The sequence below is a fragment of the Mytilus edulis genome, chromosome 2 (assembly GCF_963676685.1).
Source record: "Mytilus edulis chromosome 2, xbMytEdul2.2, whole genome shotgun sequence".
Lineage (NCBI taxonomy): Eukaryota > Metazoa > Mollusca > Bivalvia > Mytilida > Mytilidae > Mytilus > Mytilus edulis.
The window spans coordinates 18,161,474-18,188,490 of record NC_092345.1 but is presented as its reverse complement, the minus strand read 5'-3'; the positions used below and the strand labels follow the sequence as shown (position 1 = coordinate 18,188,490).

At 36.5% G+C, this 27,017-nt stretch overlaps 2 protein-coding genes across 2 annotated transcripts in view; one reads left to right on the top strand and one right to left on the bottom strand.

Moving 5' to 3' along the window:
• Positions 1-19,944, top strand: part of LOC139511621 (uncharacterized) — a 38,337-nt gene extending 18,393 nt beyond the window's left edge. Inside the window, exons 7-9 of the mRNA XM_071298544.1 lie at positions 555-639; positions 1,529-1,718; positions 18,148-19,944. Coding sequence (XP_071154645.1) covers positions 555-639; positions 1,529-1,718; positions 18,148-18,270 — 398 coding nt within the window. The 3' untranslated portion in view covers positions 18,271-19,944. The remainder of the gene's footprint in view (positions 1-554; positions 640-1,528; positions 1,719-18,147) is intronic.
• A 620-nt stretch (positions 19,945-20,564) lies between these two features.
• Positions 20,565-21,533, bottom strand: LOC139510749 (uncharacterized). Its single transcript, XM_071297277.1, has one exon. The coding sequence runs from the start codon at positions 21,531-21,533 to the stop codon at positions 20,565-20,567; it is 969 nt and encodes a 322-aa protein (XP_071153378.1).
• Positions 21,534-27,017: the final 5,484 nt, after the last annotated feature.

Genomic DNA, 27,017 nt, shown 5'->3' with positions numbered 1-27,017 from the left:
TTTGTTTATGTTAATGCGAAGTTTATACAATCTTGTTTGCCATCAATAATTTATCGGGGACCGTACTACCGTGCATATATATGTCTATTTTAAAGACACATATAATTGTTAAAGATTGATATCGAAGAGCTTTTCTAAAGATGAAGCTATTATAAAGTCACCTCGTTAAAGGCATATAAAACAGCTCAGTGTCAAGATGGATACTATGACAGGGATAAATTAAAAGAAAAAGCTTATTTGGTAAATTGTTTTTCTTGACATTTTAGAAGATTGTCTCATGCATGTTCGCCCAGACTACTTTAATAAACAGATAACTGCTTTACCTATCTTGTATATATAAGTGCCACTGGTAGTGATATAAAAAGAATTATATCACATATGTATTTTATGTTTTATAAAATTCAAAGAAAAATATGACAAGATGAAATGAACACTTACAAAAAAAATTATCTTGATTACATCGCACATGAAGAGCAGAATTTTGATAATTATACAGAATAAACCCAACCTGAAATTCATGCAGATATATACACAATTAGTATTTTTATTTACAGAAATTGATATAAACAAGGATCTGGATGTTTGTCCTGTGCCTTATGGTGGTATGGTACTCTTCAACAATGTTATTCCTCACAGAAGGTATGCTGATAAGATATAAGATGTGGTATGAGTGCCAATGGGAAAACTCCTCCATCCAAGTCACAATTTAAAAAATTAAACCAAAGAACGGCCTTCAACACCATAACTGCTATGTGTAGGGCTTCTAAGCATAGACTTAGACTGCTGCAGAATAGAAATATATTATGTTTGCATACTATAATGTGGTGTAAACTCTGTTGGACAACAACCAAATAAAACATGGTAGTCAAATAAAATTATGAAGGGAAACTGGAAATATGTCAAAGAGACCACAACCCGACCAAATGGCAGAAAATAGCCTAAGGCAACCTATTGATCTTCAACGCAGAAAATCACGCACCCGGAGGCGGGCTTCTGCAAGCAGTTACACAAATTGTGTACTAGATCAGTGAAAAAACCAAAATATATAAATGAACTAAATTTTTTAAAAAAAACATACAAGACTAGCAACGGCCCGTTTTGTTATGGGAATATGGAGAGAGAGAGTAAAAGTAAACATGCGTTTAATCCCAATTCTAAAAAGGACCAAAATGTGTATAGTTGGAAATTATCATGATTTCACGATGTTGCTGAATCTGCATGCTTGAAGTACATCTTTTTAAACAGAATATCGGTGTATACCTTATCATTCTGGGATCTTAAATAATCCTTCCATATATTAATTTGAATTCCAGAAATTATTACATGAGTGCAACATAACTTAAACAAGTCTTCTTATTTAACATAACCTTCAACTAATTAAGTAATTATATCCTTATTAAAAGGGGAAATTGAGTGAGTTTGCTTCATTCTTTAAAGTATGGTTAAGGTCGAAAAATACATGCCGATACATACTGTATGTATTTAGTTTATCATAAAGTAAGAGTTTAGAAATATAATGCCATTATAGTTTGCCAAATGTTTCAAAAGACATACGATGGAGTTTGGATCTACGATGGCAAAGACCGACAGAACCATTTGGATTCTACAATTTGAAAGATGGAGTTTTGATGCGGTCGTCAAAGGATCCCAATCTTGAAATTGATTGGGACAAATTTAATAAAGTTGATAGACATCAAGAGCAACGTAAAGCTATGGATGTGAGTAAACTATCTGAAACAAGGATAACTTCGTTCTTTCTTGACAATTTCTTTATTATAGTATTCTGTGTTCTAACCATGTACTTATCAAATGCATTGTATTTGAAGCTCTTTAAGGGGTCAATCGTTTACGGAAACGCTAAGAGCCTTTTAATTCGAAAAGTGAAAGTAACAAGTAAAAACTTTTAAGTCAATATTTCAAAATATGGTCGTCCTAAATGTGAGATATCATGTCATAGACAATACACCATTTGAATGATAATACTTAAAAACATAAATACTAGTAGACAGAATGTCTTGAAAAAAAAGTAAAATCACAAAAATACTGAACCCCGGGGGAAAAAACATCAATACTAATAGACAGAGTGTCTTGAAAAAAATAGTGAAATCACAAAAATACTGAACCCCGAGGAAAATCCAATCGGAAAGTCCATAATCACATGGCAAAATCAAATGACAAAACACATCAAAAACGAATGGACAAGAATTGTCATATTCCTGCCTTGGTACAGGCATTTTCAAATGTATAAAATGGTGGATTGAACCTGGTTTTACAGCGCTAAACCTCTCACTTGTACGACAGTTGCATCAAATTTAATTATATTGACAATGATGCGTGAACCAAACAAAAAGACACAATAGGTAAAAATGTCAAAAATAATGTTAAAGTCTTAAAATTTTAAGTCTAAAACGATCTATTGAATGATAGATGTTAACGTCAAGTGGCACATTTAGAACGATCGATGTAATATGGGCGTCAAGTTGGTTACCTATTCCCTATTCCCTATTCGTTACCTATTCCCTATTCCCTATTCGTTACCTATTCGTTACCTATTCCCTATTCCCTATTCGTTGCCTATTCGTTACCTATTCCCTATTCCCTATTCGTTGCCTATTCGTTACCTATTCCCTATTCCCTATTCGTTACCTATTCGTTACCTATTCCCTATTCCCTATTCGTTACCTATTCGTTACTTATTTGATTTTTAATATCCTTCCCCCTTTTTAATTATGGCATGGAATAGTTTAATATGGCTGCCGTTACCATGGAAACGGCACAACTGTGAAAAAAATGAGTTTTTGGTTTTTGGTGAACTGTTTGGATATGCTTCAACTCAGAATCATCATATTTTAAAACAATGTAGGTGCCCACTATATACAGGTGTTGGATGATTTTGGCGATCATTGGAACTTCTATGTTGCCATGGAAACTACACCAAAATTTTCAAAATTCTAAAAATGCTCAAAACTTCATGAAACTTCACAGTAATGATGAGCAACATTGGAGTTGGAATTTCCAAAATAGGTCTTGTTACCATGGAAACAATGCAAAAAGGTCAAAAATTTCAAAAATAAGAATTTTCCGCAAACTGGATGAAACTTTACAGGAATGGTAACTGGCATAGGCAGAGTTGGATTTTGAAGTAAGAATTTTCAAAATGGCCGCCGTAACCATGGAAACAGCAAAAATATCAAAAATTCAAAATGTTCAAACTTAATGAAACTTTGCAAAAATGTTACTAGCTATAGACATCTGTAGATGCTCTCTTTGACTTTGGAATTGTCAAAATGGCTGCCGCTCACCTGGTAATAGGGGGAAGGGGTGCCTTCCGTTATTGCTAGCAATTACAAATCTAGTTGTTAATAGTCTTACATATGGTAATAGTTCTGAATTGGTTGAGGTAAAATGATCTTTTTATGACCTATTTATATGTGTTTGTGCTCAACCGATCCTTTTACTTCATGTTCGATACGCATTTGTTCCTTACTTGTTTTTTATACGTTCTACCTTTTAACTGCTTTATGTCCGTATGTTTGAAGATGGATCTTGGTTCGACGGGATGAAATCACCGTGTTAGCGCTTGCGTAAAAACGAAGATGTGATATGATTGCCAATGAGACAACACTCCACATTAGACCAAAATGACACAGAAATTATCAACTATAGTTCACTGTACGGCCTTCAACAATGAGCATAGCCCAAACCGTGTAGTCACCTATAAAAGGCCCAGACATGACAACCTCATACAATTCAAACAACAAAACTGACGGCCGTATTTCATATACAAAAAAATAAACGGAAATATGTAACACAAAAACAAACGATAACTACTTAATTTCAGGCTCTTGTCTAGGGACAGGCACATACTTACATAATGTGGTAGAGTTAAACATGTAAGCAGGGTGTACATCGTTTCGGAGCATGCTATTACCTTGTTTAATTCGTTCCATCACTCGCTTATAATTCGCTTATAATACGTGTATCTTACGTTGCACCTTTTAAAACATGATTTTCAATTGTTTTGTTGTCTCTGGTGGAAGATTTTGGCTCTTAGAGGTGATATAACTCTATAAGTGCATTTGTATCCGTTCCAGCGGTCGGATAATACCCTGTTAAATATTCGTTACTAATTCGCTTTTAAAAAGTTTGTTGTACGTTGCACCTTTTAGAAAAGGATTTTCAATTAAATTCATATCTCTGGTGGTAACAATGTGTTCTTAGAGACGAAATGACCCCATTAGAGCGCATGTACCCGTTCCAGCGCTCGGTAAATAACCTGTTACCTATTCGTTACCTATTCGCTTTTAATGCGCGGGGTATACGCTGCAACTTGAAATAAATCGTGTTTTAATTGTGTTCATGTCTGGTGGTAACAATGTGTTCTTAGAGATGAAATGACTCCATTAGAGCGCATGTACCCGTTCCAGCGCTCGGTAAATAACCTGTTACCTATTCGTTACTTATTCGCTTTTAATGCGCGGGGTAAACGGTGCACCTTGAAATAAATCGTTTTTTAATTGTGTTCAGGTCTCTGGTGGTAAGAATGTGTTCTTAGAGATGAAATTACCCTATTAGCCCGCATGTACCCGTTCCAGCGCTCGGTTAATACCCTGTTACCTATTCGTTACCTATTCGTTACCTATTCGCTTATAATACATTTTTTTATACGTTGCACCTGTTAGAAAAGAATTTTCAATTATGTCCAGGTCTCAGGTGGTAACAATGTGTTCTAAGAGATGAAATTACCCTATTAGCGCTCATGTACCCGTTCCAGTGCTCGGTAAATAACCTGTTACCTATTCGTTACCTATTCGCTTTTAATGCGCGGGGTATACGGTGCACCTTGAAATAAATCGTTTTTTAATTGTGTTCAGGTCTCTGGTGGTAAGAATGTGTTCTTAGAGATGAAATTACCCTATTAGCCCGCATGTACCCGTTCCAGCGCTCGGTTAATACCCTGTTACCTATTCGTTACCTATTCGTTACTTATTCGCTTATAATACATTTTTTTATACGTTGCACCTGTTAGAAAAGGATTTTCAATTATGTCCAGGTCTCAGGTGGTAACAATGTGTTCTTAGAGATATAATGACCCCATTAGAGCGCATGTACCCGTTCCAGCGCTCGGTAAATAACCTGTTACCTATTCGTTACCTATTCGCTTTTAATGCGCGGGGTATACGGTGCACCTTGAAATAAATCGTTTTTTAATTGCGTTTAGGTCTCTGGTGGTAAGAATGTGTTCTTAGAGATGAAATTACCCTATAAGCGCGCATGTACCCGTTCCAGCGCTCGGTTAATACCCTGTTACCTATTCGTTACCTATTCGCTTATACTACATTTTTTTATACGTTGCACCTGTTAGAAAAGGATTTTCAATTATGTCCAGGTCTCAGGTGGTAACAATGTGTTCTTAGAAATTACCCTATTAGCGCGCATGTACCCGTTCCAGCGCTCGGTTAATACCCTGTTACCTATTCGTTACCTATTCGTTACCTATTCGCTTATAATACATTTTTTTATACGTTGCACCTGTTAGAAAAGGATTTTCAATTATGTCCAGGTCTCAGGTGGTAACAATGTGTTCTTAGAGATGAAATGACCCCATTAGAGCGCATGTACCCGTTCCAGCGCTCGGTAAATAACCTGTTACCTATTCGTTACCTATTCGCTTTGAATGCGCGGGGTAAACGGTGCACCTTGAAATAAATCGTTTTTTAATTGTGTTCAGGTCTCTGGTAGTAAGAATGTGTTCTTAGAGATGAAATTACCCTATTAGCGCGCATGTACCCGTTCCAGCGCTCGGTTAATACCCTGTTACCTATTCGTTACCTATTCGTTACCTATTCGCTTATAATACATTTTTTTATACGTTGCACCTGTTAGAAAAGGATTTTCAATTATGTCCAGGTCTCAGGTGGTAACAATGTGTTCTTAGAGATGAAATTACCCTATTAGCGCTCATGTACCCGTTCCAGTGCTCGGTAAATAACCTGTTACCTATTCGTTACCTATTCGCTTTTAATGCGCGGGGTATACGGTGCACCTTGAAATAAATCGTTTTTTAATATCGTTCAGGTCTCTGGTGGTAAGAATGTGTTCTTAGAGATGAAATTACCCTATTAGCGCGCATGTACCCGTTCCAGCGCTCGGTTAATACCCTGTTACCTATTCGTTACCTATTCGTTACCTATTCGCTTATAATACATTTTTTTATACGTTTCACCTGTTAGAAAAGGATTTTCAATTATGTCCATGTCTCAGGTGGTAACAATGTGTTCTTAGAGATGAAATTACCCTATTAGCGCTCATGTACCCGTTCCAGTGCTCGATAAATAATCTTGTTACCTATTCGTTACTTATTCGCTTTTAATGCGCGGGGTATTCGGTGCACCTTGAAATAAATCGTTTTTTAATTGTGTTCAGGTCTCTAGTGGTAAGAATGTGTTCTTAGAGATGAAATTACCCTATTAGCGCGCATGTACCCGTTCCAGCGCTCGGTTAATACCCTGTTACCTATTCGTTACCTATTCGCTTATAATACATTTTTTTATACGTTTCACCTGTTAGAAAAGGATTTTCAATTATGTCCATGTCTCAGGTGGTAACAATGTGTTCTTAGAGATGAAATTACCCTATTAGCGCTCATGTACCCGTTCCAGTGCTCGATAAATAATCTTGTTACCTATTCGTTACTTATTCGCTTTTAATGCGCGGGGTATTCGGTGCACCTTGAAATAAATCGTTTTTTAATTGTGTTCAGGTCTCTAGTGGTAAGAATGTGTTCTTAGAGATGAAATTACCCTATTAGCGCGCATGTACCCGTTCCAGCGCTCGGTTAATACCCTGTTACCTATTCGTTACCTATTCGTTACCTATTCGCTTATAATACATTTTTTTATACGTTGCACCTGTTAGAAAAAGATTTTCAATTATGTCCAGGTCTCAGGTGGTAACAATGTGTTCTTAGAGATGAAATGACCCCATTAGAGCGCATGTACCCGTTCCAGCGCTCGGTTAATACCCTGTTACCTATTCGTTACCTATTCGTTACCTATTCGCTTATAATACATTTTTTTATACGTTGCACCTGTTAGAAAAGGATTTTCAATTATGTCCAGGTCTCAGGTGGTAACAATGTGTTCTTAGAGATGAAATTACCCTATTAGCGCTCATGTACCCGTTCCAGCGCTCGGTTAATACCCTGTTACCTATTCGTTACCTATTCGTTACCTATTCGCTTATACTACATTTTTTTATACGTTGCACCTGTTAGAAAAGGATTTTCAATTATGTCCAGGTCTCAGGTGGTAACAATGTGTTCTTAGAGATGAAATTACCCTATTAGCGCTCATGTACCCGTTCCAGCGCTCGGTTAATACCCTGTTACCTATTCGTTACCTATTCGTTACCTATTCGCTTATAATACATTTTTTTATACGTTGCACCTGTTAGAAAAGGATTTTCAATTATGTCCAGGTCTCAGGTGGTAACAATGTGTTCTTAGAGATGAAATTACCCTATTAGCGCTCATGTACCCGTTCCAGTGCTCGGTAAATAACCTGTTACCTATTCGTTACCTATTCGCTTTTAATGCGCGGGGTATACGGTGCACCTTGAAATAAATCGTTTTTTAATATCGTTCAGGTCTCTGGTGGTAAGAATGTGTTCTTAGAGATGAAATTACCCTATTAGCGCGCATGTACCCGTTCCAGCGCTCGGTTAATACCCTGTTACCTATTCGTTACCTATTCGCTTATAATACATTTTTTTATACGTTTCACCTGTTAGAAAAGGATTTTCAATTATGTCCATGTCTCAGGTGGTAACAATGTGTTCTTAGAGATGAAATTACCCTATTAGCGCTCATGTACCCGTTCCAGTGCTCGATAAATAATCTTGTTACCTATTCGTTACTTATTCGCTTTTAATGCGCGGGGTATTCGGTGCACCTTGAAATAAATCGTTTTTTAATTGTGTTCAGGTCTCTAGTGGTAAGAATGTGTTCTTAGAGATGAAATTACCCTATTAGCGCGCATGTACCCGTTCCAGCGCTCGGTTAATACCCTGTTACCTATTCGTTACCTATTCGTTACCTATTCGCTTATAATACATTTTTTTATACGTTGCACCTGTTAGAAAAAGATTTTCAATTATGTCCAGGTCTCAGGTGGTAACAATGTGTTCTTAGAGATGAAATGACCCCATTAGAGCGCATGTACCCGTTCCAGCGCTCGGTTAATACCCTGTTACCTATTCGTTACCTATTCGTTACCTATTCGCTTATAATACATTTTTTTATACGTTGCACCTGTTAGAAAAGGATTTTCAATTATGTCCAGGTCTCAGGTGGTAACAATGTGTTCTTAGAGATGAAATTACCCTATTAGCGCTCATGTACCCGTTCCAGTGCTCGGTAAATAACCTGTTACCTATTCGTTACCTATTCGCTTTTAATGCGCGGGGTATACGGTGCACCTTGAAATAAATCGTTTTTTAATATCGTTCAGGTCTCTGGTGGTAAGAATGTGTTCTTAGAGATGAAATTACCCTATTAGCGCGCATGTACCCGTTCCAGCGCTCGGTTAATACCCTGTTACCTATTCGTTACCTATTCGCTTATAATACATTTTTTTATACGTTTCACCTGTTAGAAAAGGATTTTCAATTATGTCCATGTCTCAGGTGGTAACAATGTGTTCTTAGAGATGAAATTACCCTATTAGCGCTCATGTACCCGTTCCAGTGCTCGATAAATAATCTTGTTACCTATTCGTTACTTATTCGCTTTTAATGCGCGGGGTATTCGGTGCACCTTGAAATAAATCGTTTTTTAATTGTGTTCAGGTCTCTAGTGGTAAGAATGTGTTCTTAGAGATGAAATTACCCTATTAGCGCGCATGTACCCGTTCCAGCGCTCGGTTAATACCCTGTTACCTATTCGTTACCTATTCGTTACCTATTCGCTTATAATACATTTTTTTATACGTTGCACCTGTTAGAAAAAGATTTTCAATTATGTCCAGGTCTCAGGTGGTAACAATGTGTTCTTAGAGATGAAATGACCCCATTAGAGCGCATGTACCCGTTCCAGCGCTCGGTTAATACCCTGTTACCTATTCGTTACCTATTCGTTACCTATTCGCTTATAATACATTTTTTTATACGTTGCACCTGTTAGAAAAAGATTTTCAATTATGTCCAGGTCTCAGGTGGTAACAATGTGTTCTTAGAGATGAAATTACCCTATTAGCGCTCATGTACCCGTTCCAGCGCTCGGTTAATACCCTGTTACCTATTCGTTACCTATTCGTTACCTATTCGCTTATAATACATTTTTTTATACGTTGCACCTGTTAGAAAAGGATTTTCAATTATGTCCAGGTCTCAGGTGGTAACAATGTGTTCTTAGAGATGAAATTACCCTATTAGCGCTCATGTACCCGTTCCAGTGCTCGGTAAATAACCTGTTACCTATTCGTTACCTATTCGCTTTTAATGCGCGGGGTATACGGTGCACCTTGAAATAAATCGTTTTTTAATATCGTTCAGGTCTCTGGTGGTAAGAATGTGTTCTTAGAGATGAAATTACCCTATTAGCGCGCATGTACCCGTTCCAGCGCTCGGTTAATACCCTGTTACCTATTCGTTACCTATTCGCTTATAATACATTTTTTTATACGTTTCACCTGTTAGAAAAGGATTTTCAATTATGTCCATGTCTCAGGTGGTAACAATGTGTTCTTAGAGATGAAATTACCCTATTAGCGCTCATGTACCCGTTCCAGTGCTCGATAAATAATCTTGTTACCTATTCGTTACTTATTCGCTTTTAATGCGCGGGGTATTCGGTGCACCTTGAAATAAATCGTTTTTTAATTGTGTTCAGGTCTCTAGTGGTAAGAATGTGTTCTTAGAGATGAAATTACCCTATTAGCGCGCATGTACCCGTTCCAGCGCTCGGTTAATACCCTGTTACCTATTCGTTACCTATTCGTTACCTATTCGCTTATAATACATTTTTTTATACGTTGCACCTGTTAGAAAAAGATTTTCAATTATGTCCAGGTCTCAGGTGGTAACAATGTGTTCTTAGAGATGAAATGACCCCATTAGAGCGCATGTACCCGTTCCAGCGCTCGGTTAATACCCTGTTACCTATTCGTTACCTATTCGTTACCTATTCGCTTATAATACATTTTTTTATACGTTGCACCTGTTAGAAAAGGATTTTCAATTATGTCCAGGTCTCAGGTGGTAACAATGTGTTCTTAGAGATGAAATTACCCTATTAGCGCTCATGTACCCGTTCCAGCGCTCGGTTAATACCCTGTTACCTATTTGTTACCTATTCGTTACCTATTCGCTTATACTACATTTTTTTATACGTTGCACCTGTTAGAAAAGGATTTTCAATTATGTCCAGGTCTCAGGTGGTAACAATGTGTTCTTAGAGATGAAATTACCCTATTAGCGCTCATGTACCCGTTCCAGCGCTCGGTTAATACCCTGTTACCTATTCGTTACCTATTCGTTACCTATTCGCTTATAATACATTTTTTTATACGTTGCACCTGTTAGAAAAGGATTTTCAATTATGTCCAGGTCTCAGGTGGTAACAATGTGTTCTTAGAGATGAAATTACCCTATTAGCGCTCATGTACCCGTTCCAGTGCTCGGTAAATAACCTGTATTCGTTACCTATTCGCTTTTAATGCGCGGGGTATACGGTGCACCTTGAAATAAATCGTTTTTTAATATCGTTCAGGTCTCTGGTGGTAAGAATGTGTTCTTAGAGATGAAATTACCCTATTAGCGCGCATGTACCCGTTCCAGCGCTCGGTTAATACCCTGTTACCTATTCGTTACCTATTCGCTTATAATACATTTTTTTATACGTTTCACCTGTTAGAAAAGGATTTTCAATTATGTCCATGTCTCAGGTGGTAACAATGTGTTCTTAGAGATGAAATTACCCTATTAGCGCTCATGTACCCGTTCCAGTGCTCGATAAATAATCTTGTTACCTATTCGTTACTTATTCGCTTTTAATGCGCGGGGTATTCGGTGCACCTTGAAATAAATCGTTTTTTAATTGTGTTCAGGTCTCTAGTGGTAAGAATGTGTTCTTAGAGATGAAATTACCCTATTAGCGCGCATGTACCCGTTCCAGCGCTCGGTTAATACCCTGTTACCTATTCGTTACCTATTCGTTACCTATTCGCTTATAATACATTTTTTTATACGTTGCACCTGTTAGAAAAAGATTTTCAATTATGTCCAGGTCTCAGGTGGTAACAATGTGTTCTTAGAGATGAAATGACCCCATTAGAGCGCATGTACCCGTTCCAGCGCTCGGTTAATACCCTGTTACCTATTCGTTACCTATTCGTTACCTATTCGCTTATAATACATTTTTTTATACGTTGCACCTGTTAGAAAAGGATTTTCAATTATGTCCAGGTCTCAGGTGGTAACAATGTGTTCTTAGAGATGAAATTACCCTATTAGCGCTCATGTACCCGTTCCAGCGCTCGGTTAATACCCTGTTACCTATTTGTTACCTATTCGTTACCTATTCGCTTATACTACATTTTTTTATACGTTGCACCTGTTAGAAAAGGATTTTCAATTATGTCCAGGTCTCAGGTGGTAACAATGTGTTCTTAGAGATGAAATTACCCTATTAGCGCTCATGTACCCGTTCCAGCGCTCGGTTAATACCCTGTTACCTATTCGTTACCTATTCGTTACCTATTCGCTTATAATACATTTTTTTATACGTTGCACCTGTTAGAAAAGGATTTTCAATTATGTCCAGGTCTCAGGTGGTAACAATGTGTTCTTAGAGATGAAATTACCCTATTAGCGCTCATGTACCCGTTCCAGTGCTCGATAAATAATCTTGTTACCTATTCGTTACTTATTCGCTTTTAATGCGCGGGGTATTCGGTGCACCTTGAAAAAAATGTATTATAAGCGAATAGGTAACGAATAGGTAACGAATAGGTAACAGGGTATTAACCGAGCGCTGGAACGGGTACATGAGCGCTAATAGGGTAATTTCATCTCTAAGAACACATTGTTACCACCTGAGACCTGGACATAATTGAAAATCCTTTTCTAACAGGTGCAACGTATAAAAAAATGTATTATAAGCGAATAGGTAACGAATAGGTAACAGGGTATTAACCGAGCGCTGGAACGGGTACATGCGCGCTAATAGGGTATTTCATCTCTAAGAACACATTCTTACCACCAGAGACCTGAACACAATTAAAAAACGATTTATTTCAAGGTGCACCGAATACCCCGCGCATTAAAAGCGAATAAGTAACGAATAGGTAACAAGATTATTTACCGAGCACTGGAACGGGTACATGAGCGCTAATAGGGTAATTTCATCTCTAAGAACACATTGTTACCACCTGAGACATGGACATAATTGAAAATCCTTTTCTAACAGGTGAAACGTATAAAAAAATGTATTATAAGCGAATAGGTAACGAATAGGTAACGAATAGGTAACAGGGTATTAACCGAGCGCTGGAACGGGTACATGCGCGCTAATAGGGTAATTTCATCTCTAAGAACACATTCTTACCACCAGAGACCTGAACGATATTAAAAAACGATTTATTTCAAGGTGCACCGTATACCCCGCGCATTAAAAGCGAATAGGTAACGAATAGGTAACAGGTTATTTGCCGAGCGCTGGAACGGGTACATGCGCTCTAATGGGGTCATTATATCTCTAAGAACACATTGTTACCACCTGAGACCTGGACATAATTGAAAATCCTTTTCTAACAGGTGCAACGTATAAAAAAATGTATTATAAGCGAATAGGTAACGAATAGGTAACGAATAGGTAACAGGGTATTAACCGAGCGCTGGAACGGGTACATGAGCGCTAATAGGGTAATTTCATCTCTAAGAACACATTGTTACCACCTGAGACCTGGACATAATTGAAAATCCTTTTCTAACAGGTGCAACGTATAAAAAAATGTAGTATAAGCGAATAGGTAACGAATAGGTAACGAATAGGTAACAGGGTATTTACCGAGCGCTGGAATGGGTACATACGCGCTAATAGGGTAATTTCATCTCTAAGAACACATTCTTACCACCAGAGACCTGAACACAATTAAAAAACGATTTATTTCAAGGTGCACCGTATACCCCGCGCATTAAAAGCGAATAGGTAACGAATAGGTAACAGGTTATTTACCGAGCGCTGGAACTGGTACATGCGCTCTAATGGGGTCATTATATCTCTAAGAACACATTGTTACCACCTGAGACCTGGACATAATTGAAAATCCTTTTCTAACAGGTGCAACGTATAAAAAAATGTATTATAAGCGAATAGGTAACGAATAGGTAACGAATAGGTAACAGGGTATTAACCGAGCGCTGGAACAGGTACATGCGCCCTAATAGGGTAATTTCATCTCTAAGAACACATTCTTACCACCAGAGACCTAAACGCAATTAAAAAACGATTTATTTCAAGGTGCACCGTATACCCCGCGCATTAAAAGCGAATAGGTAACGAATAGGTAACAGGTTATTTACCGAGCGCTGGAACGGGTACATGCGCTCTAATGGGGTCATTTCATCTCTAAGAACACATTGTTACCACCTGAGACCTGGACATAATTGAAAATCCTTTTCTAACAGGTGCAACGTATAAAAAAATGTATTATAAGCGAATAGGTAACGAATAGGTAACGAATAGGTAACAGGGTATTAACCGAGCGCTGGAACGGGTACATGCGCGCTAATAGGGTAATTTCATCTCTAAGAACACATTCTTACCACCAGAGACCTGAACACAATTAAAAAACGATTTATTTCAAGGTGCACCGAATACCCCGCGCATTAAAAGCGAATAAGTAACGAATAGGTAACAAGATTATTTACCGAGCACTGGAACGGGTACATGAGCGCTAATAGGGTAATTTCATCTCTAAGAACACATTGTTACCACCTGAGACATGGACATAATTGAAAATCCTTTTCTAACAGGTGAAACGTATAAAAAAATGTATTATAAGCGAATAGGTAACGAATAGGTAACGAATAGGTAACAGGGTATTAACCGAGCGCTGGAACGGGTACATGCGCGCTAATAGGGTAATTTCATCTCTAAGAACACATTCTTACCACCAGAGACCTTAACGATATTAAAAAACGATTTATTTCAAGGTGCACCGTATACCCCGCGCATTAAAAGCGAATAGGTAACGAATAGGTAACAGGTTATTTGCCGAGCGCTGGAACGGGTACATGCGCTCTAATGGGGTCATTATATCTCTAAGAACACATTGTTACCACCTGAGACCTGGACATAATTGAAAATCCTTTTCTAACAGGTGCAACGTATAAAAAAAATGTATTATAAGCGAATAGGTAACGAATAGGTAACAGGGTATTAACCGAGCGCTGGAACGGGTACATGAGCGCTAATAGGGTAATTTCATCTCTAAGAACACATTGTTACCACCTGAGACCTGGACATAATTGAAAATCCTTTTCTAACAGGTGCAACGTATAAAAAAATGTAGTATAAGCGAATAGGTAACGAATAGGTAACGAATAGGTAACAGGGTATTAACCGAGCGCTGAAACGGGTACATGCGCGCTAATAGGGTAATTTCATCTCTAAGAACACATTCTTACCACCAGAGACCTGAACACAATTAAAAAACGATTTATTTCAAGGTGCACCGTATACCCCGCGCATTAAAAGCGAATAGGTAACGAATAGGTAACAGGTTATTTACCGAGCACTGGAACGGGTACATGCGCTCTAATGGGGTCATTATATCTCTAAGAACACATTGTTACCACCTGAGACCTGTACATAATTGAAAATCCTTTTCTAACAGGTGCAACGTATAAAAAAAATGTATTATAAGCGAATAGGTAACGAATAGGTAACGAATAGGTAACAGGGTATTAACCGAGCGCTGGAACGGGTACATGCGCGCTAATAGGGTAATTTCATCTCTAAGAACACATTCTTACCACCAGAGACCTGAACACAATTAAAAAACGATTTATTTCAAGGTGCACCGTATACCCCGCGCATTCAAAGCGAATAGGTAACGAATAGGTAACAGGTTATTTACCGAGCACTGGAACGGGTACATGAGCGCTAATAGGGTAATTTCATCTCTAAGAACACATTGTTACCACCTGAGACCTGGACATAATTGAAAATCCTTTTCTAACAGGTGCAACGTATAAAAAAATGTATTATAAGCGAATAGGTAACGAATAGGTAACGAATAGGTAACAGGGTATTAACCGAGCGCTGGAACGGGTACATGCGGGCTAATAGGGTAATTTCATCTCTAAGAACACATTCTTACCACCAGAGACCTGAACACAATTAAAAAACGATTTATTTCAAGGTGCACCGTATACCCCGCGCATTAAAAGCGAATAAGTAACGAATAGGTAACAGGTTATTTACCGAGCGCTGGAACGGGTACATGCGCTCTAATGGAGTCATTTCATCTCTAAGAACACATTGTTACCACCAGACATGAACACAATTAAAACACGATTTATTTCAAGTTGCAGCGTATACCCCGCGCATTAAAAACGAATAGGTAACGAATAGGTAACAGGTTATTTACCGAGCGCTGGAACGGGTACATGCGCTCTAATGGGGTCATTTCTTCTCTAAAAACACATTGTTACCACCAGAGATATGAATTTAATTGAAAATCCTTTTCTAAAAGGTGCAACGTACAACAAACGTATTATAAGTGAATAGGTAACGAATAGGTAACGAATAGGTAACAGGGTATTAACCGATCGCTGGAACGAGTACATATGCGCTTATAGGGGTATTTCATCTATAAGAACACATTGTTACCACCAGAGATATGAACACAATTGGAAATCCTTTTCTAAAAGGTGCAACGTACAACAAACTTTTTAAAAGCGAATTAGTAACGAATATTTAACAGGGTATTATCCGACCGCTGGAACGGATACAAATGCACTTATAGAGTTATATCACCTCTAAGAGCCAAAATCTTCCACCAGAGACAACAAAACAATTGAAAATCATGTTTTAAAAGGTGCAACGTAAGATGCACGTATTATAAGCGAATTATAAGCGAGTGATGGAACGAATTAAACAAGGTAATAGCATGCTCCGAAACGATGTACACCCTGCTTACATGTTTAACTCTACCACATTATGTAAGTATGTGCCTGTCCCTAGACAAGAGCCTGAAATTAAGTAGTTATCGTTTGTTTTTGTGTTACATATTTCCGTTTATTTTTATGTATATGAAATACGGCCGTCAGTTTTGTTGTTTGAATTGTATGAGGTTGTCATGTCTGGGCCTTTTATAGGTGACTACACGGTTTGGGCTATGCTCATTGTTGAAGGCCGTACAGTGAACTATAGTTGATAATTTCTGTGTCATTTTGGTCTAATGTGGAGTGTTGTCTCATTGGCAATCATACCACATCTTCGTTTTTACGCAAGCGCTAACACGGTGATTTCATCCCGTCGAACCAAGATCCATCTTCAAACATACGGACATAAAGCAGTTAAAAGGTAGAACGTATAAAAAACAAGTAAGGAACAAATGCGTATCGAACATGAAGTAAAAGGATCGGTTGAGCACAAACACATATAAATAGGTCATAAAAAGATCATTTTACCTCAACCAATTCAGAACTATTACCATATGTAAGACTATTAACAATTAGATTTGTAATTGCTAGCAATAACGGAAGGCACCCCTTCCCCCTATTACCAGGTGAGCGGCAGCCATTTTGACAATTCCAAAGTCAAAGAGAGCATCTACAGATGTCTATAGCTAGTAACATTTTTGCAAAGTTTCATTAAGTTTGAACATTTTGAATTTTTGATATTTTTGCTGTTTCCATGGTTACGGCGGCCATTTTGAAAATTCTAACTTCAAAATCCAACTCTGCCTATGCCAGTTACCATTCCTGTAAAGTTTCATCCAGTTTGCGGAAAATTCTTATTTTTGAAATTTTTGACCTTTTTGTATTGTTTCCATGGTAACAAGACCTATTTTGGAAATTCCAACTCCAATGTTGCTCATCATTACTGTGAAGTTTCATGAAGTTTTGAGCATTTTTAGAATTTTGAAAATTTTGGTGTAGTTTCCATGGCAACATAGTAGTTCCAATGATCGCCAAAATCATCCAACACCTGTATATAGTGGGCACCTACATTGTTTTAAAATATGATGATTCTGAGTTGAAGCATATCCAAACAGTTCACCAAAAACCAAAAACTCATTTTTTTCACAATTGTGCCGTTTCCATGGTAACGGCAGCCATATTAAACTATTCCATGCCATAATTAAAAAGGGGGAAGGATATTAAAAATCAAATAAGTAACGAATAGGTAACGAATAGGGAATAGGGAATAGGTAACGAATAGGCAACGAATAGGGAATAGGGAATAGGTAACGAATAGGTAACGAATAGGGAATAGGGAATAGGTAACGAATAGGTAACGAATAGGGAATAGGGAATAGGTAACGAATAGGCAACGAATAGGGAATAGGGAATAGGTAACGAATAGGGAATAGGGAATAGGTAACCAACTTGACGCCCATCGATGTAATTGAGATGACGGTCTCTGTATTTTTTTAACATAACTGGACATGTTTTATTTTTCTAACTAGGTACCGTGACTAGTCAATTATTGGTTGCCTTGATAAGAGTTTATTAAAGCTTATATCAATTTAAGATGTTGATCAATAAACTGACACTGCTAAACTGAAAGATGTTTTAATTGGAATAACATTTAATTTCCTAAGTACTGAAATGTGGAAGTAGAGCATTAATTCGATTTTAATACCACTGAGATTAGTTAGCAAAGAAAACATATTTTTTGGATAAATTAATTATTTCACATAGATTGTCGAGCACTGTGAGAACCTGAATGTTTTTTCTTTGTCCTTTTAACTTAAAAAAATACTTTTCTGACTCGAGCATATTTGAGTAAAATATTTCGAAAACTAAGATATCAGCAGCCACTACACCATTTCAATTTCAAATTTTCATCCACGTGGAATAACTTGAAATACATGTATATCTAAATTGTTAATAAAATATCAAAATTGTTAACAGGTAGAACCAGCAGAAGAAAGTGAATTTGATTTGACAATGCCAGGACCATGGATGAAAAAATGGGAAATGGTTCACATGAATATGCATACTGACAGACAAAAGGAATTAGATACAAAATCCTAAAAAATAAATACTCCTGAAAAATATACCAGACGCTTGTACGATGTATTACAGCAATGTAATTCCTGTTGAATATTGCAGATCATTATTCATTTAATCCATCGCTGTTGAATGACACAATTTTTTTGTTTCCCTTGTACAAATTGAAATTCAAATTTCCATTTTTCCATTTTTAGCTCACCTGGCCCGAAAGCCAACCAACCAAGATGGCCGCCATGGCTAAAAATAGAACATAGGGGTAAAATATAGACTTTGGCTTATAACTTTGAAACCAAAGCATTTAAAGCAAATCTAACAAGTAGTTGAATTGTTTATCAAGTTAATATCTATCTGCCCTGGAATTTTCAGATGAATTGGACAACTGGTAAGAGCAATAATGTTTAGCAAAGTAAGATTTACAAATAAGTCAACATGACCAAAATGGTCAGTTGACCCCTTAAGGAGTTATTGGCCTTTATAGTAAATTTTTTACAATTTTCATTAATTTGGTAATTTTTTGTAAATTTTTACAAAATATTTTCCTCTGTAACGAAAGGTCCAAGTTTATTATAGATAGTGAAAATTGTAAGTAGCAAGAATTTCAGTAAATAAAGATCTACAAACACATCACCATCACCAAAACACAATTTTGTCATGAATCCATCTGTGTAATTTGTTTAATATGCACATAGACCAAGGTGAGCGACAAAGGCTCTTAAGAGCCTCTAGTTTAAGCATACGATTAATAGAAAAACAAAGTATATTGGGTATATAACTATGGCATAAATTCTGTGCAAAAATAATTTGGGTAGACTTTGTACGATGTAACACCACCAAATCAAGCCCGGTAAAAGTTTTTTCAGCTAAGGTAATCTATTCCTGTGGAAGTAAAGCCTTAGTTTTTGCAAAAATTCAAAAACTTTTGATTTATACTTATGAACATATCAATGATAATTCAGGTCAGCATAGAAGTGGTGACTACTGGGCTGTTGATACCCTCGGGGAATTAAAACTCCACCAACAGTGGTATCGACCGAGTGGTTGTTAATAAACTCATCATAGATACCAGGATTGAAATTTTATATTTGCGCCAGACTCGCGTTTCGTCTACAAAAGACTCATCAGTGATAACTTTGAATGAATAAATTTAATAAGTGGGCATCTATTGACTGTTCCTCAGATTTGATCCTTTCATTCTATCTTTAGCAATATTTGCAATGTTGGTCCTATTACAGGATCATAAGAGAGAAATTGTAAAGTAGCAGAACAACGGACGCAAATTTAGGAAAAGCTCTTGGTGGCCTTTTTGTCAGGTTAGCCTAAAATGAATAGGACGGCTACGACAGGAGTGAACAGTTTTTGGGTACAGATTAAATACCTCATTCATCTACTAGTTGTTTATAATTCATATGTATAACTCTTTTGTTTGTACATGTGTAATGTATACATTAAACATTCATCAATTATTGTAAATATAAATACAAAATGAAATCGTGTGTATAGCCAACTATTTCTTACTTGTATGTTCGATTACTTTACAGGTTGATAATAACAATTGTTAAAAGTCAGAATGTTAACATTTTAATGACTAGTTTAGTTATGTCTGTTTTGGGGTATCTGTCTAATTGAAGAATGTACCCAACATCACCTTTCATTCATGTGTATGTCTTTCAATAAGTAGAATACAACTGTAACATAGATTTTGTTGTCATTCTTAAAAAGAAGCAATATGACCTAATTTGTCTTTGAAAAATGTGCAGTATCACTCTCATCCCAACGTGAAAGGCAGCATTCTTATCGTATAGGAGTCATCTTTGCTAGCCAATGGGTAATCTCCTGTTTCACAGAAAGCTAAACCGGGTCGCAACCCTTGCCTAGCGAAGATGCGAATATATCAATAAGGTGAACAATTGCAAGAAGAAAGTCAGTGCATGAAGAGATCAGTTTTATACGATGTATGCGTGATACAAATAACCTTTGTTTTGAGTTCTGTGAATATCATCGCTAACTAAACAATTAACAAACTGAAGTACACAAGTTTTAAGCAGTCAACGTTACACATTCGCCGGCGAGACGCATGATTCCATAGGCCACAGGACCATTTACGAAATTTTAATGATATTATTTTCTGGCTGTAGGAAGCCTTTTTTTCACTGAGGTGTCATTTAGATATCAGTCTATAAATAAAATCAATAAAAAGACCGAGTGTTTTGATCTAGAAAAAAATGATCTAAGTAGGCTTTACCAATTCAATAAAAAAAAATGGATATTTGAACTAAAACATAATGATTTTTTATGTTTAATGCTGATAGGCAGTATTAGCAACCTGTAATATTCATTTTATAGAGTTTTGCATCTTCAGAACTTTTTTCTTGCGTGCAGCACCCAATGAATAACACAGTGAATTGTCCTACCGAAGCGATGGCTAGAGAGTACGGCATTAAAACTCCTATGTCAGATGTTGTGTAGGTTGTCCATCTGTGACCAGTATTGTTCAGTATATGTAATGTATGATTATGACAGTCGGCTACTATCACATTGTCTAATGGTGTGGCTGCAACTGATGTTGGTTTGAAAGGACGGTGTTTACTGATGGGATTGTAAAAGCTCATAACATTTACATTCTCTAGCACAACCACTCTGTGTATATCTGCAATAAAAATACTCCCGTTGTTTGCACTGGTTATAGACATCGGACGTTCAAATAATGATTTTTTGTTTTTATCTTTTTCATGCCATGACAGACGGCTACTATCTGAATCCATGACAACAATAATTTCTCTGTGTTCTGGAACTTTTTTATTTCCAGCAATTATCACGTTTCCATTTCTTGTCACGTGTACACATGAAATTAGGAATGAATCTGCATGACCATTATATTTTGATTCTGACACTTTATTGCAGCTAGAAATAATTTGCTTTAGTTTTAGTTCCTGTGTAGCCATAAGAAGATCATTGTTATGGGTTATAGCTATGTCCCATGTATCAATGTCAAACGTAGATATAATCTTCAGTCTGTGTTCCTCAACTTTTACCTTTTGTAGTGCTGTTGATTTAGAGAACGGATGGAATCCTTTATATTTATTTCCGTCACCAATCCAGAGCGAATCATCCAATGAAATTGCAAGAATTGTGATATTTTTTATTGTTGTCGGGAACTTTTTTATATTTGTCATTTTAATTTCCAATCTTGGTGTTGTCTCTGTGTCATCTTGCAGGTCAAAGGCAAGATATTCTTCATTTCTTTCTAATTGCACTTCCATAATGTCAATCACTTGGTGTTCCATCGTGGCTTTGATTTTAGAGTGCATTTTGTCTTTACAATTTAGGCACATCAATAGATTGCATTCTAAACATTTCCATTTTACTTTTGGATCGACTTCACACAACTGACATAGCATTGCCAATTGTTCGTGTGCTGTCATATCTGCGACAATATTACTTTTTAAGTGAAAGCATTGACACCTAATTGAAGTATATATTGAACACAAATGTTTCGTGGATCGAAAACAATTTTCATTTCATGACTTTAAAATTAAATGAACCGTCAGGAAGTGTTTAAATTACGTGTTGTCAGGAAGTCCACGATTAAAATAATGAAGTTTATTGTTTTAAAGCATTGAATTACTTATATTATGAAACGCCGATCCTATTTCTTTAATATGAACAATATTATCGAAAGTAATTTAATCCGATTTAGCCTAAATGCCTACATAAATGAGATACTATCTTAACTAAAACACATATTAGGTCTCATACGGAGAACCTACAAAAGCCCAGCATATACTTAGTATTTTTAAAGTCGATCAAAAATTTAAAAGAAAATAAATTAATCTTTTAATTGTCTTTTTTAAAATTCCCTGAAATCCTGAAAACTTATTGTTTCAAACAATGCAATCATAGACGTAAATAGCCCTGTACTGCTACGTCTTATTTTAAAAAAGTGTAACTTAATCCACCTTTTTCTACACTTGAAAATGTCTGTACCAAGTCAGGAATATGACAGTTGTTGTCCATTCGTTTGATGTGTTTTATCATTTGAATTTGCAATTTGATTACGGACTTTCCGTTTTGAATTTTCCCTTTTTAGACTTTGTCCCTTGTATGCATAATTGGCCGCGATCCATTCAAGTCCATCCGATTGTAATCCCTTCTTTTGATTATTTTATTCATTTGTTCTCGTCCTTAACGAAAATAATCCAAGTGCCGTTGCAGACCGCTTAAGTAAACATCAATCAATTAAACGACCTTATTATATAAGAGTCTTCCGTCTATCCTGTAGAGCCAGTCAAGGTAGTTAAAAACTTCCATCATCAACCACAACAAATCTGACAGTGATGTGCAGGTCATATCACCATGTGCCTAAATGATAACAATTTGAATAGGGTTTTAGGGGGAGGTGACTATATAATGCAAATGTTGGAATTAATATTAATGTCATTATTGTATATTGACATGCATTTATAATTCTTCTTATTTATGTTAAGGTTATACAATCTTCCCAGGGGCGGATCCAGCCATTTTAAAAGGGGGGGGGGGTCCTAACCCAGGACACAGAGGGGGTTCCAATTACATGTCCCCATTCAAATGCATTGATGGTCCGAGAACACAATTAATTCGTAGTGCATTTCTTTTAGAACATAAATGAAAATAAAAAAAATCCCACCTGCGCTTTCCCAATGAAACTTTTACAGTGTGTTGTACTACTTTTGGGACAAATTATATCAAAATTATAGAAAACTTCATCGCCTCTAACTCAAAATATGGACAATTTTGTGTTTAGGGTGTCTTGAAATCTTTTGACAGCTTCCGAAGTGCTAATTTTTAACCTTTTTCAGCTGGACCAAATCACTACTTTCCTGTAAAATTCTGGACCCAAATTTTTTTACAGTGTAATTTCACCCCCCTACTTACAATTTGAGGCATTAAACTCGGAGAAATAAATTTGGAAGGGGTATAAAAATTATTGGCAAGTAACCCACTGTTAACACTAGGGACTATATTCGTGAACAACGAAAATCAAGGGACGACAATTGTGGTCTCGGACCTGATCGTCCAAAAAAAGGGGGGTCCAACCCCCGGAAACCCCCTCTGGATCCGCGCCTGCTTCCTCGCAACTTTAAGCCTTCATGAACTAATGGACATTTTTCCAAAAATTCTCTATTTGCTAATCATACCACACAGCAACTAAACATACCAAAATAACAAAACTAGAATGTATACGGACTTCTACAAGAAAATTGTTTTTAATTATTCGCTGAAAATGATAAAAAAAATAATCTATATATTTGTCCTAGGATTTATAGTGGTATGGTTCTATTCAAAAATGTAATTGCACAGTTTAATCTTTATGCTGTGTTGAGGCCTGTAGGACTTTTGTGCATAGACTAAACTGATCCGGTATAAAGTTGTTAATCTATATAATGTTGATTCGATATTCTTATATTTACATAATCGCGTCCTCCTTGTTCCCAGAATGTGACCTGCCGAACTAGACGTATCATTAGGTGTGTACTTATATGAGCAAAATAATGGGTGCCATGTGTGAAGCAGGATCTGCTGACTCTTCTGGAGCGGACTAGATCACACGGTTTTGTTTGGGTTCGTGTTGCTCAGTCATTTGTTTTCCGTGTTATGTTATGTTTTGTTTGTTGTTGTTTTTGTTTGTCTTTTTTGCCATGGCGTTGTCAGTTGATTTTCGCCTTATCGAGTTTAAATGTCCCTTTGGTATCTTTCTATGACTCTAATATAAAGAGTGTTTGCATACTATTGTCTAAAAGTAATGAGGTGTTAACTCAGTTTGTCAACAACCCAATAGAATACGGTAATCAAAATAGACATTAAAATGTCACCGTTTTTTATGAGAATGTGGGAGGAATTTTTACTCCGTGGGAATCGGATCCAGCTTTTGAAATATGCTGCAAAAGATGGACGAGACACCAGAGGATCACCCAAACCCATACGTCGAAATTAAACAGATCATGCTATGGCTAAAACAAGAATGTGTCCATAGTACACGGATGCCCCACTCGCACTATCATTTTCTATGTTCAGTGGACCATGAAATTGGGGTCAAAACTTTAATTTGGAATTAAAATTAGAAAGATCATATCATAGGGAACATGTGTACTAAGTTTCAAGTTGATGTAACTTTAACTTCATCAAAAACTTTAACCTGAACTTTGCACTATCATTTTCTATGTTCAGTGAACCATGAAATTGGGGTCAAAACTATAATTTGGCATTAAAATTAGAAAGATCATATCATGGGGAACATGTGTATCAAGTTTCAAGTTGATTGGACTTCAGCTTCATCAAAAACTACCTAGACCAAAAACTTTAACCTGAAGCGAACGGACGCACAGACGGACGAACGAACGGAGGCACAGACCAGAAAACATAATGCCCCTCTACTATCGTAGGTGGGGCATAAAAAGAAAAAGACCAATAGACAAACAACAAATCAGCATGCCATATTCGGGAAAAGGGCACGGGACTGTAGTCACGATACCAGGAACATATCATCGGCACTTAGGGGAAGATTGTAGGTAAAGCAATGTATAGTTTTTCGAAAAGATGAAAAGATTTATTTAATTGTGAATACCAAATGATGTGAAGATTTATTTCCCTTTATAAATGAACAAGATATAAACAAGAGAGTACAGTGAAAATTATATAAATTTAAGATGTTTACAATAGAATTTTGCAATAAAAATAAAGACGGAGTATGCCAAAAGAATCCCCCATATCCACTTGGTAGTAACGAAAAAGTAAAATCACAAAAAAGCTGAAGTCCGGGGAAAATTCAAAAAGGAAAGTCCCTAATCTAATAGCAATGCTAAAAGTTCAAACACATCAAATGAATGGATAACAACTGTCATATTCCTGACTTCTCATGTGGAAAATGGTGGATTGAACCTGGTTTACTAGCTAGCTTAACCTCTCACTTGTATGACAGTTGCGTCAAATTCAATAATATTGACAACGATGCGGGAACAAAACAAACGAAGTAGTTGCAGAACATGTTTACAACAGAATTTTGCAATGAAGATTCTATTTACGTCAAAGGAACTCCTTATATCCATCTGATAGTAATGGTGGAGTTAAAGACCATCAAATTATATATGTTTCAATAGTTAAAGAGTTGATATTCTTGTGATAAATTCAATTAAAACCAGACTGTCAGCTCTACTTCTAGAGACACCAGATTTTTTGAGAATTGTATTCAAGTGTAAAGGCAAACGATAAGAAGATCAGGTTTGCTGCACAACTTCTGTCTATCCATTATAGTTTCAAAATAATAAAGAAATTGAACCAACTATGGTTATTATAAAGGGGGGACAACTTATGTAAGGAGTACACTCACGATATCAATTAAATTGACCTGATTATTGTTGATGTTCAAAAGATTTAGAGTACCTGGTTATATGGTTTTCAAGATATATGGTATGAAAACTTACAATGTTGGTTTTTTTTCTTCCCAAAAAGCGTTATTTTACTGCAGTAACAAGGAATAAATTGACCAGTTTGTTGTGTTGACCAAGAGGCAACAGTAATAAACCGGTGCAAAAATCTTGTAAATCCATTTTTAACAACATACAAATCTTGATTAACTTGAATTCTTGTCATGATAATTTGACAAAGGTCGATGATTGTGTTTGTATCACTACAGATGAGATCTGCACTCACAGCACTGTCTTCTATAAAACTTTGATCTCTTGTTCATATTATAATCTGACCATGACCTTGATATCAATGATTCAAGTTCTCTCCTACTTCAAAAAATTACATAACGATCAAATTAATAATCAATCCTTATTCTAAGTAATGAATGTTCTTAGCAATGATTGACCTAAACATTATATAAGATTCAAGAAAAATACATTCTCTAACATTGAAGTTTAGAGACGAGACCAGACCTCTGTAATATCTACAAGTTGGACTTACTTGCAAACAGCAACATTGCGATATTATTTCCCCAAGTTTCATTTGAAGGGAATAAGTTATAGAGTCAAGCTTGGATGCAAAATTTATTTCTCTTCAATATTTTGTAACTTTTGACATAGAATGGTTCATGAATTTTTACAATAAAAGAAATAATTGATTTCTAAATTGTCTAAACATTATTTTTAGAGGCCAACTAAAGCCCACCTCTGGGTGCAGCATTCTACACTGCATTTCAGAACCAATTGGTGGCCTTGGACTGTGATCTGCTCTTTTGTCTGGTTGTATTTGACACATTCCTGGTTTCCATTCTCTATTCTAGTATTGTTGTTTATTATGCAGTTGAAGCATTGAAAGTAAATTTTAACACATTTGACATAGATGATGCCCCCTCTTGCATATCATATAAAGTTATAAAGGGACAAAACTGAAGACATTAATCAAAGTGCTTGTAAGCCGAAGGATAAATATGGGTTTTTTTTCAGTGAACATTGCATTGTATAAAACATTGGCTTTAGAAGATTCAACTACAATTATGGACAAAGGGCAAGAGCGAACTGGGATGAAGTGAACAAAGATCTAGATTCACTATTATCACAGATAAGTAACAGTATCCAAAACAACCAAAATGTCAACGAAGCATGGCTGATGTTCAAGAAACACCTATTTGCCAGCCTTGATAAAAACATACCATCAAAAATAGTCAGTCCAACAACAGACTACCATGGATAACACAAAAGATCAAAAAGATGCTGAAGAAAAAACAAAACGTGTATAACCAGGCCAAAAGAACAAAATCATGGACAAACTACCGCCATTTCCAAAAA

Coding starts and splice junctions, on each gene's coding strand:
- LOC139510749 (XM_071297277.1), bottom strand. CDS start 21,533: ATGGAACACCAAGTGATTGACATTATGGAAGTGCAATTAGAAAGAAAT.